Raw genomic sequence first — 13,001 nt, 5'->3', positions numbered from 1 at the left:
TATAATAGCCAATCACCCCATGCACTCGAACAGCGACACAAAAGAGACGGAAAATAACACGAAAAAAAAAACAGGACTGCGCGTCCACACAGGCACCGCACTACTGATGCCATTATTTAATTATAATAGCCAATCACCCAATGCACTCGAACAGCGACACAAAAGAGACGGAAAATAACACGAAAAAAAAACAGGACTGCGCGTCCACACAGGCACCGCACTACTGATCCTAATTGCCAGCAAAAATGTTATTCTCAAAAATTAATTTTAAATTTGAAGCACATTCTGAAGCTTCAAGAAGTTCAGGTGAGGTCTTATTTACGTAATCCTAGTATTGGAATCGTCGTATTATATGAAGTTAAAAGGCAATTGAGTCATTTAAAAATCTAAAAGTTTAGGTATTGAAATTTTAAAATTTCATATAATTTATCAAAAGTTTAACAAATTCTACATGATAAGTAATTTTACTTAAATCCTGAAAGATTTTAATATAATTCTGGACGTTTTAAATATTTAAACAAATAATCAGTCTGTATCTCAACCTTAAATCTGCCCCAAACTAATAGAAATTCCTCCCAACAAGTTTCTCCGAGAGCCCATTAGCCGCGGAGCCTCACCTGCTGATGAAAGTCATCACACCTTTCCCCGTGGCGGCGTCGGCGGCGTTGACATACCCTTGAGGGCCATTAACGGAGGTCTGAACTTTCATCAAACCCCGGCATCGCCTTTTTCTGCGAATCATCTTCTTCATAAACCCTTCGTCGACCACCTCCCGTGCCGGAAAAAGTGTCCCAAATTATGACCCCACTCACAAGAGACAGCAACTTAGGGCTTGGGGGGGGAGGGGCAGAAAAAACAAGCCGTCTCACTTGGCCCACATTTAATCGAAAAACTTTTTCCCTCCGTGTAGCGTCGTCTTCGACGACGTCATTGTCCTGTGGGGGGTGGAACAGTCCTAATTTCATTCATCAGCCAGTCAGCCTGGTTGCTTGGATTAGAAACGTTAAAAATTTAAATCTAGTTGAAAAATTTATGAACTTATTTACTTAAATCAAGTTTTTTTTTCATTTTAGAAACAACAATATTTTTGCGTTTTTCATATTTATACCTTCAACTCAACCTAAAATCAACACCATGCAAGTATATTAAATCCCATGTAATTTTACATCATTTTCGCAATGAAAAACTTCCAAAAGCGAGTGAGAGGCAAAGTGGAGGAAACTCGCATAAAATAACCCCAGAACGAGCTTAATTAAAATATTTTCTCAACCCTACACTTTCCCACCAGCACCACCCACTAACCAGCAGCCAGTTATTGTAAAGTGGCAAACTTCACTTGGGTTTCTGTGTGTATGTTAAAGTGGAAAATTCAAACACCCACACTCCCCCCACAAAACATAACAAATGGATGAGAGCGAGTGGGGAAAGTGAGAAAAGCTCACACAAAAGCTCTCAACCCCTCGGAAAAGCTCTCCCCTCCCCCTCCCCCTCCCACTCTGTCCTGGGTTGGAAAATGCTTCCGCCTGTCAGAGTGGCCCTGGCGTGGAACGGCCTTAAAGTTTCATGGCCATAAATTAGATTTTAAATATTAATTGTTTAATTCAAAATTATTATTTTATTTATGTCATCACTTTGGTAAACAAACCCGAAAGGAAACCGGCTGGCAGCGTGTTACTGCCAACAGAAAGAGTGGCAGGGGGGCGACCTCCCCTAACCCCCTTCTTGGGTTGAGCCCAACTTCCCATTATTTATACCACGTAATTTGAGCGCCAAATGCCGCCTCTCCGCCATGAATACCGTATGAATTTGTGCAAAATTTTCCGCCAGTTCTCCGCTGCTGGGCCAAAATTATTACGGTCGGCTCAGTTCAGTGAGTTAAGGGAGCAGAGCCCCAACGGGGAAAAAAATATCACACAGAGTTTTCCGAAGTGGTGTAAATTTCGCCACGTGGCTCCCCCAGCTGACAACAGAGAGTATGGTCAGTGCTGTGTGAGAAGGAGGAGGAGGTGACACTCTTTGGTATAGGGCTTTTGTTTTGGAAAACAGTAGGGCATGAATGGAATTTAAATTGAAATGAATGGGATCAACAGTAAGCAACATATTATCCTGGAAAATGCACAAAGGGGGTAATGAGCGTTTTGTTTTGCACCATTGGAGTCCAGAGTATGTATGAACAAGTGAAAAAAGCTTTCGGTGTCTCTTAGAAATGCCTAAAATTGAAAAAAATACTACATTATCTGCTAATAGAATCATGAAACAATTTGGACTACAAAAGGATGGTTAAATTTATCAATCTTTAATTTTAACCTTGAAAATATTTATTTTTACTATTCTTTGTCATTTTTGTGTACTTAAATTACATTTATTTATTTAATGAAAAGATCATTCAACTGTTTTTCTATAATTCAACAATTCTTTGCAGGCAAACGTTAACCTTTTCCTTATTCTCATTTTTCAAAAATATGTAGAAATTACATCCTAAATGCAATTGTATTTATACATAAAAATATTATTTACCGTAAACAGAAGTGAAATTGATATGAAATCCTATCCTAATACCTTTAGTTTTGGATTTTCCAACTGATAAGGTTTGTCTCAAGATTATTATTAGAGAAAGCGGAATTTCACGATTTCGCGGGCAGCGTGAAATCCGTGAAATTTGACTTTTTCCGCGAAATCTCGTGAAATGTTATGTTTTTTTTTGTGAAACTGTAGAGATTTTTCTCAAAATATTTCATCAAACTCAAATAGGAATGAAAATTATCTTAAAAACTACTGTAGAATTAAGCGAGTTCAATTCAATTAATAGTTTAGGATTATTGAATTTTGACGATTTCGCAGACGGTGTAAAATTCTTGAAATTTATCAATCTTCTGATTTTTTTTTTCAAATCATAATAAATATTTCTACCACAAAGACTACTTAAGTAAATTTCATTATTTTTCAATTGAAAAGCTTAATTTGAACCATTTGAAAAATTGTTCAGATTATTCAGTTTTTTATAAACCAACTAAATTTAGGAATAGTTTCATTCGCTGCAGTAAAAAATTTACTAAATTTTATTTGAAAGGTATAATTTCAAAACAAATTAAAAGAATCCAGCTTCGTTTTATTCAAAATAAAATGAAGAGAATTTTTTATCTTTGAAATCACATTTTTAAAACATTTCAGATTTTTTTCTGATTCCTGATTAATTTTAACGATATTCGATTATTTGGGTGGATTTTTCTCGTGAAAGTTGAAAAATAGCACTTTTTTTTTGTTTTCTGTTCAATGCAAATTTCGATTTCGTTACAAATTATATTATTTTTGCCTATTGATTTTAAATTTACTTTTCGAATTGAGATGTAAACCTTAAAAATTATTTGGAATGGCACAATGCCCAAGTAACCAGAAGCACTAAATCAAAACTCTAATTCCACTCTAAATAAACATTCCCAATGCTATGACACTTTAAATCAAGCTTCCCATGCGCCAGTGCCAACGCACACCGCGGGTTTGGTTTTCTAGCTTCGGTACGTGCCTGAACCCATTTGTGTATTGGTATCTTGGTACATCGTACCAGCGCACCACGACAATCTCGGCTCGCCCCATCGGTTTTGTGTCTGGCACTCACCCATGGCATGAACCCAGCGTGCCGTGGTACGTGTCGTGGTATTGAACCAGTTTTGTACCGCCAGCGCGTACCACGACACGTACCTCGGCTCGTAACGAGTGAAGCACCTTGGCTCATATACCGGGTTCATGCCATGGGTGAGTGCCAGACACAAAACCGACGCGGCGAACCGAGAGTGTCGTGGTGCGCTGGTACGATGAACCAAAATACCCTCGGTTCGTGTGAGTCGGGTACGGGTGTAAACCGAACAAAGCAGGCGCAAAGCAAACCCGAGGCATAAGCGAACCGCGTGTACCGCACGGTGCAGGGAAGCTTGCTTTAAATAGTCTTTCCAAATGTTTCGAAACATTTGTAGCTTGAAACATTATTACCTACTGTATAATGACATATAGAACAGCCAATTAAAGTTTCAAAGCATTTAGCTCAACAATGTTTCGAAGCATTTATGGTAAGCTTTATATATCACTGTAAAGTATGCTTTTAAAGTTACATCACACTTTGACATTTATTAAAATGTTTCAAAACACTAACTCAACATTAGTGAGGGCAATTAAAGTTTGGCAGTATTTGGTGGTATTTTTGTTGATGCAGGAAATCGTTTAGCGTCTATAAAAAGGTAGGTTAATCAAACTTAGTTTGACTGGACTGTTTATTAAATTATTATTACTTTATTTAATCATTCTCTTTTCGTTGACAGCACTTATCGTCGCACGAAACATATTTCTAGCAGGAACAAAACCGTTTAAGAAGAGGTCCAGATTTCGCTCGGAGTGGCATACGTCTACGCCAGCTTCAACGATACCTTCGTCCACGTTACGGATCTTTTGGGCAAGCAACTATTTGGCGGGGCACCGGCGGCATGAAGGTCAAGGCTCATCGTGACGAAGCCTCGCCCTACGCTGCTTCGTTGGCCGCTTATAGTACGGCGGCGGGAAGTGCAAGTTCCTCGGAATTAACGCGCTGCACATGAAGCTGCATGCCGCCGGTGGAAACCGCACCAAGCCCCCGGGACCGGGTGCGCAGTCAACACTCCGTGCCCTGGCCCTTTCTTCGATGAATTGTGAATTTAGTTTGAAGTGTAGTGATAAATAAATACTTTGTTTTGACATGGCTAGTGTATTCTCTATCGACAAAAATCATACATGAAAACATATTTCAGGACGGACGAGACGGTTGGCGCAGGGCATCTAGTTGAAACATCTCAGAATAGGGTACGTTATCCATTAGTGGACCCCTTTCCTATAGTGGACCCTCTGAAGGGTTTTTGATGAAAAAATCAATAAAATCACAATTTTAAGCGTGTTGTTGTCTACAAATCATTTATTTGGCATGTTCAGCATCATGTAAAACAATATTGACTGACATTGAATTGTCCTTTTCACCAAAATAAGTGTTTTGAGTTCGACATCTGAAATCAGCCATGGCCACTAGCATTTTCACAACAAAACTGCATTTATATTTTATGATTGAATTAACCATCCAATCATTTTTTGACTGATTATTTAACTTCAGCAAGTCGAAATAATGTAAGTTTAAGGATCTTACTAAAATAAAGCGAAGAACTGCCATTTTCGAGAAAAAATTAGGGGGGACCAATATAGGACAACGAAATCCAAACTTGTCCAAAAGTGGGCCCCAGTTAATTTAATCTTCAAAAATGAAGAAAACTGTGTATTCAAGCAAAAGTTTCTCTAAAACATACAATAAATGCTTGTTGTTATCAACCTAAACGCATATTTTTTTCAATTATGGGTATAAATATAGCTGTTTTCATGTTAAAAGTACCAAAAATGCTGAAGCCGTAAAAATTTATAATTAATCAAAACTATAGTTAATTGTACTTAACTGAAGCATCATAATTGCAGTTTGAAATGATATTTTATAATAATAAATCAAAAACAAAACATTTTTTTAAATAAACATGCGTGGTTTCAGCAACTGTAAACAAATCTATTATTTAGTTTCGGTCAACCATTTATGTAATTAATATGGAAAAATTTGCATTAAGATGACTTTTTTCAATTATTTTTATGTTTATAGTGGTTTTTGAAACGTTTTCTCTGATCTTTATCGGAAATAAATGTGTTTAAATGTCTGTTAGGTTTTTTGTTGTTTAAAGCCAAATTTGTTAACAAAACATATTTGTTTATAATGAAAAGTGAACAAAATCCATCTTTTATTCATTATATCTATCATTAGACCAATACCATGCATCAAAACATCAAATATTGGTTAAATTTGGTATAAAAATAACAGGTTGCCTATACTGCCCCTGATCGCATAAATGTCCCATATGCATTTTCATCGATTTCGAGTTATTAGTGCAGTTTGGTTCAAAATCGTGTGCTCTTTCAAAAGAGCCTATAACATCAAGTACTTTGTTCTATAAATCAGGAGGAAATCAAGTTTTTTCGCGAAAACTTAACACGTAGCCTTATGTATGGGACAAACTTCAAATGCGTTTTTCTCAGCTTGCTGTTTTTGCATATGGGACATTTATGCGAACATGGGCAGTATAGTGGACCCGGGTCCACAATCGGATTATGGACCCGGGTCCACTATAGGAAAAGGGGGTCCATAATAAGGCAAAAAAACTTTTTTTTCAAATGGCTATTTTTCTGCTCAAAAACAAATACCTGATGAAACAAATAGACAAAATTGTTCAAAAGACTTCAGATTTCATTGTTTTGTACAAATGGTTATGAAAAAGTGCTTAAAATATTAAAAATTTGTGAAAAATGTGCTTCGGCTCTACTAGGGGGTCCACTAATGGTTAAAATACCCTATCGAATCAACACGCAGCTTAGAATCTCGAATGAAGAACAACACAGCAAAAAAACACAAACAAGCTTTCAAACCCCGTCAACCCAGCGTGAAAAGCACTCTCTCAAGAGAGAGAGAGAGAGAGAGAGAGAGAGAGAGAGAGAGAGCTGCGCGCAAAGCTTTGTTTTTTTAAATTTCCGTCGGTAAGGTAGTATGTTGACGTTTTACCGCGGTATAACTTTATATCAACTCTACCCGTCGCCACTCAATTTTACCTCCATGCGTATAAAGTGAATATAAAGTTTTGAGACTCTGTACGCATACTTTATATGTTGATATAGAGGGGATTTAAAGCTACTTTATACAGTCCCACGGTTACTTGGGTGTCGCAGCAAGTTCAAACTATTTTATTCATTTTGGATGGACTTTGGATTTTGGATGGATGTATTTGGATGGATTATTAAATCTTGCTTTGATATGAAATTCAATAAAATGTAAACTGATTATACAGAAGCAAATCAGCGCAAACTGTTTAGCTTTATTCGTCGAATATAAAAAAGCAGTTCAATAAATGAGAATAAGCATGCCCTACATTTTGTTTCAAAATATACATACAACCATAAACTATAAGGTGGAACTTTTTTTTGAAAATTAGGAGATTTTTTTTGTGTAGCGTTCAAATTTAGTGAAGATTTTTTTAGTTAGATGGGATGGCAGCCTATAATAAGACCCATATTTTTTCTTTGGCGATTAGGGTGCTCCTATCCGAAATAGGGTGGTCCAAAAAAAATGCATTTTAGTCAATTTTCGCAAAAAGCACATTTTTCGAAAAATCATATTTCCGGAACGGCGGAACCAGTTTCAGAGCGCCAAAATTCAAAAGAAAGGTTGTTAGTTGGGTTTTTAATGAAAAATATGTGGAGGCTCGAAAAACCTAGCTGAATATTTGAAAAGGTCCTATGCAAATTTAATTTGCTAATTTGAAGGTCTCGGGACCATAGAGCTTATATCTGAAAATATTTTTCCATGATTCCTTGTAATATTTTACATTACATATACAAAATTTGCGAATATCCATCAATTGAACATAAAAACTGGGTTTCGTCGCGCCGCGGCAAGAACGGGAAAATGACGAAAACGGGTAAAAATCAACTTTTTTTTACTAAGACTGCGATATTTTAAAATTTCAACGATGGCCTATACTTTTAGAGGTACCATTTTTTTGTAATTGACACCAACTGCCAAACGAAAAAAGTCACTTTTTAGTTTGACACACTTTCTACACGAGAGTTCACACATCAGAAGGTTCAGGGATCAAATCCCGGTCGGTTCCCTTGAAATTTGAAATCAGGAATTGAACATTGAATATGAACAGAAAAACCTTTAAGAATCAGGTGGGATTCGAACTCACACCTTTGGATTGATGGTCTGGGACGCTAACCAGTCGGCCATTATGGAGTTAATGCTCTAGAACTGAATTGATCCTTAGTGGCGAAATAATGTCACAAGGTATAATATATCAAACCATTATATAACTGCTAACACCGTCTCAAAACAGCCCAGGGCCATCTCATATACTCATGAACTGGACGTAATCGCATTGGTGGCCAAAGTGCCTCAAAAATAGACATTAGTATTTTTACAAGTACTTTTACGGGTTAAATCCCATTTAAAATTGAAGGGTGGAGCGCCAGCTCCTGTTTCGTCCAATCAAGCTCATATTTGGGATTTTGGCACAGTAGGCTCACCGGAACGAACCCCTGAATGCCCGCCAAAAAGTCGTTTTTGTTACATCCTAATACATACTTTCTACACGAGAGTTCACACATACTATCAAACGTTTGTTTTGATAGAATGCGTGTGCGCCGTGTAAAAAGTGGCAGTTCGTCACGAAAAAAACATGTTTTTAACTGTCGAGCTTGAATATGATCCCTAAACTACTCCAAATTGTTTTAGATTTTTTTCATTCAAGATGGCGGCCAAAATGGCGTTGATGATGTATTGAAAAATGCAGGATTTGAATATAAGTAAGAAAATAAAAAAATACTTTTTTTTGTTTGTGATTTGATTGTCCGAAGTCCCATACAAACCAACGGCTAATCGTACTTTGAATGATCAAAACTCCGGACATTCGAAGCTTCGGATAACCCAGTGTGGACTGTATCTATTGACAGTTAAAAACGGATTTACAAATTTGAAAAAAAGGTTTTCATGGTTTTTTTTTTCTTTTAAAAAAATCTGTTACAACAAATATTTTTTATGATCGACCCACCTATAAGGCCTGATTATTAAAAAAATAATAGATTTTTTTAGCATTTGTACAAAACTTGTGATTTAACCGGAAGAATATTTATAATTATATAGATTCTGATGCAGGTCGGCAAAACAACGGCCTTTTTTTTTGGAATCCCAAAACACTAAAAGATATCAACAAACCAAACAGCATCAAAGCATTAACAAACTCACCGAAACTCTCCTTCTCATTTTTGGCGTAACAGTGGCCACCGTACCGGGGCAGGACGACCGCAAGCAGCACGCAGGGCACGGCCAGGGGCCACCACCGAACGAAGGCGGAGGCAGCGGACGCAGCTGACAGCAGTAGTTGCTGACCACGACCACGACGGCGGTGCAGATTCTTCGGACTTGCCGGACCTTGGACGAGAAGGACTAGTGCCACCAGCAGACGGCGCAGCAAAGCAAGATGTCGCACAACATCATTACCGGCGCGATTAATGGTCATTGTTGGTCAAGTGGGACATTTTTGTGGCTCGCGCTCTCCGAATGCATCCGTCGTCGATGATGGTGGCGGCGGCGGCGGTGGTGGCGACGTTCCTCATCGGTGGCACCGGTTCTCGGATCTAACGGTGGCTTTCCGGGCGAGCTTTGGCCAACCTGCCGGACCACGTCTCATTTTCCTGGTCCTGGAAATGGAAACAACAGAAGGATCGATGAGTCCTTTGTGAGGTTATTACGCAGTTTGCTGCTAGGGAGTCTGTGGGAAGGAGGTGGATTTAGGTACTGAGCGTAGAGCTACCTTCACTTTTGATCCTTTGGTCTAAAGCTATTCAGAAGTCAACATCAAAAACGATGTCACCCGTGAGGAATTCCTGGAGAACCCCCCGACGTGCTGGGATTGTGGGCGAGAGGGCAAGTTCGCATGCATAGCTAAACGTCAAGATAATTCCTCGAATGGCCGGAACCTTCCGCCTCTGATATAACATTGATAGACATGGATCCGGCTGCCATGCTGTGCATGGGATATGACGTTCGTGCTGTGGCTAGCCCAAAGCATTGATGTTTGGTGATGTCCGTTGCTTGCTTGCGGCAGGCTTTAGAATGATGGACCCGTATTAGGGAGCAGCAGATGACTGCCCGGGACAGAGTGATGGCATGTACCTGCTTAGGGTTGAGCCTTTGAGCTAACGTTGGGAACAACTGAAAATTTCAAACATTTTGTGTAAAAAAGTGATTTAAATTTTGTTAACAGAATTTGTTCATGACTTTCTATCAATATTCGATCAATATAATCCAATAATCAGTTACAAAGAGGAAACCTCTGAAGAAATTTTGAACTTGCTCTGTTTCAAGTAATTGAGTTTGACTTAAATTGTTTTGCATTCTCCCCAAGCTTCTAAATTACAGTTTATGAATACGTGGTACCCTTACATGGTCCATCAACTAGCTGGCATTACAAAACCATCATCATGTGAGCTTCAAACAGAATGACAATGCACGTTCTGATCCCTTGAAGTGTGTGAGAGAGAGCTGGAGAGCTGGAGAGATGACCCTGGTGCATGGCCCGGGATGGATGGCTGTCGAGAGGACTAGAACGATGATGCCACTGCTGCAGCATAACATTCATTGTAGTTCTGCATCACAGAGGTCAGCTCCATGGGAACATTCCAGCTCAGCTGCACAGCATGATTCTTGTCACCAAAAGGACCGACCAGAACCCCGGGCAGAGTGAGTGGCATGGCATTTTTCCAACCTGCACGGGGGAAAACTTTGCTGGTGGAAAACGGTACAGCTGCTGCTGCTGGTGGTGGATGTGGATAATTGAAATTTATTAGTGCAACGTGGAGTTGCTTCCGTAAGAGCAGAAGGACGCTCTCTTACGCTGCTGCAATGGCGGAAGGAAGTGTCACTCGATGTGTGCTTCCAGTGAGGGTCATATTTTTGCTGGTTTGCATACTTGACGTTCCGTCGAGGGGACAGGTTTTTATTTTATGTGGAATGAGGGGAATTTTGATGAAAAAATGTGCAATTCATTACGAAGAGTCGAGCTATTGGAATGTTTTGAAAGTGGTGCGTAATGGAAAATTTAAATAACTTGTAAAAATAGATAAAGCTCTTCCAAGTCACACAGCAGCTATTCCGACCCCGATTGATTTTTGTTATACCGTAAACCGGGGTGACATTGATAGGATTTCAATTTAATTTTGAAAATTTTCCAACCGGCTTTTTTTTTCTCAAGATTATTATTTTTGAAATAGTACTAGGGTAGGCCACACAAGATCCATGCACTATTTACGAAAAAAAGTTTTTTTTTTCTATAATGTTTAAAAATAGTTGAATTCCGGGGTGACTTTGATAGTCATAGTTTTTCTATTTATTATCAGAGTATAGGTGTTCAAATTTTGTTTTTATCGTCAAATGTACCATAATTTAGGTGGCTGATATAGTTTTTAAGAAAAAAAAAAATATGTTCAGTTAACTTAGTGTATCAGCTTTTTAACAAAATACATATAAGTTTTAGGTAAAATTGCTAAAAAGTTAGAATTTTGCCTGAAATTTGTTAAAACTAGATATGATTGTAAAATTATCGATTCATATTTCATTTTAAACAGAATTCGAAACACGAATCACAATTTTTCACATTTTATATGAGGGTAATTCTCTACCAACTCACATGAAATCGGGATTTGCGTGAAACTTTGTCCTAAGGAGTAATTTTTGTCCCTGATCACGAATCCGAGGTCCATTTTTTGATATCTCGTGACGGAGGGGCGGTACGACCCTTTCAATTTTTGAACATGCGAAAAAAGAGGTGTTTTTCAATAATTTGCAGCCTAAAACTGTGATGAGATAGAAATTTGGTGTCAAAGGTACTTTGGTGTAAAATTGAACGCTCAATTTGATAATGTGCTCAAAATTCTGAAAAAAAACGGATTTTCATTTTGAAAAACACTAAAAAAGTTTTAAAAACTCTGCCATTTTCCGTTACTTAACTGTAAATTTTTTTGGAACATGTCTTTTTAAGGGAAATGTATTGTACTTTTCGAATATGAAAGAACCCAGAAAGGTCATTTTTTATTTAGAACATTTTTTTCATTTTAAACAGAACATTGTACACAGAAAAAAAATCATGGTAATATTACATCTGGGAAGGGGTACATCTTTTATGACAGAAAAAAGGTGTAATTTTACCTCTGGAAATGTGTAATTTTACCACTTTTCTGGTGTAATGTCACTTTTTCAGTCTAAATTGAGGTAAAATTACATCATAAAAGCATGTCTACAAAGTTTCATTGATATCGGAGAAGGTCGAGTACAACCGTTTAAAGCATGAATTGCTCGAATGCAAACAAATTGATTTCGTGTCTTCGACAAAGCAATATTTTTTTTTCACATTTTAGTCTAATTTAACTGGTTGATTGCCTATTAAATTAAAAAAAAATGCATTTTTTAAATATTTCATCACCGCCATTTTGGCCGCTATCTTGGATTTAAAAATTCTACATCACTTTAGAGTACACAGAAAAAAATAATGTAAATTTGGAAGCTGTAATTTTGGAAGATTGAATATTACCTCTTTTATGATGTAATTTTACCTCAATTTAGCATAGCATAGCATAGCATAGCATTGGTGTCTACCCGTAGCTGCTACTTCGTTATTGACCAGGACCCCCAATCATTGCTCCGTGGACCACAGATGAAAAGTAGGAACCAATCATCACCCCTTCGCAATTTTCAAAGGTCCCTATCGTGCTGATCAATACCGACGCCGGCCACGACCAGTGGTAAGACACGGGGAAGTGGATGGGAATGTTAGTCCGATACTTGAGTGATGGGACCGCCAAATCGACTGCGTCTCCGACAAAGTATCACATGAGTTTTGAGGGGTTAGTAAGATGGGTATGAGGTCAGGATTCACTGTGGTAGGTGATGCGACCATAAGCAATTTGTTTATCGGTTGAGTTTTAAAATCTTAGGCAGCCGGCTGCGGAAAGATACAATGTTAATTATTTAGAAAGTTTTTAATCGAACGCGTGCCTTCCGAGCCTTGGCGCTGTGGGAAGGACTTTTGATTTGCGAAAACTTATTAAATATTAAATGCAAAAATATAAAAATAAAAATATGCTAAATGCGTGGCAAACTCGACAGTAAACGTGGCAACCGATCGACCGATTTTTATTTATTTCGCGTCAAAAGATTAGTATTAAGCCATTGAGAAGAATGAGAAAATATTCAAAAAACAATGTAAAGTTGACTCAACCGCGCGCGGAAAAGAGATAAAACCGATGATAACAATTAGGCTGACTGGATAATCAACAGAAACAAATGCGCCCGAATCGAAGCCGAACAAAAATAAACAACTTTTCGATCAGATCTAATCAAATTG

General features: G+C 38.0%; 1 protein-coding gene across 1 annotated transcript in view; it reads right to left on the bottom strand.

Moving 5' to 3' along the window:
* The window catches only part of LOC6037031, a 177,331-nt gene that overhangs the window by 97,559 nt on the left and 66,771 nt on the right, over positions 1–13,001 (bottom strand). The window contains exon 2 of the mRNA XM_038254937.1: positions 8,846–9,300. Coding sequence (XP_038110865.1) covers positions 8,846–9,119 — 274 coding nt within the window. The 5' untranslated portion in view covers positions 9,120–9,300. The remainder of the gene's footprint in view (positions 1–8,845; positions 9,301–13,001) is intronic.

Source organism: Culex quinquefasciatus, chromosome 2, assembly GCF_015732765.1.
Source record: "Culex quinquefasciatus strain JHB chromosome 2, VPISU_Cqui_1.0_pri_paternal, whole genome shotgun sequence".
In the NCBI taxonomy this organism is placed as follows: domain Eukaryota; kingdom Metazoa; phylum Arthropoda; class Insecta; order Diptera; family Culicidae; genus Culex; species Culex quinquefasciatus.
Note: the sequence above shows the minus strand (reverse complement) of the source record. Positions and strands in the feature narration are given on the sequence as shown.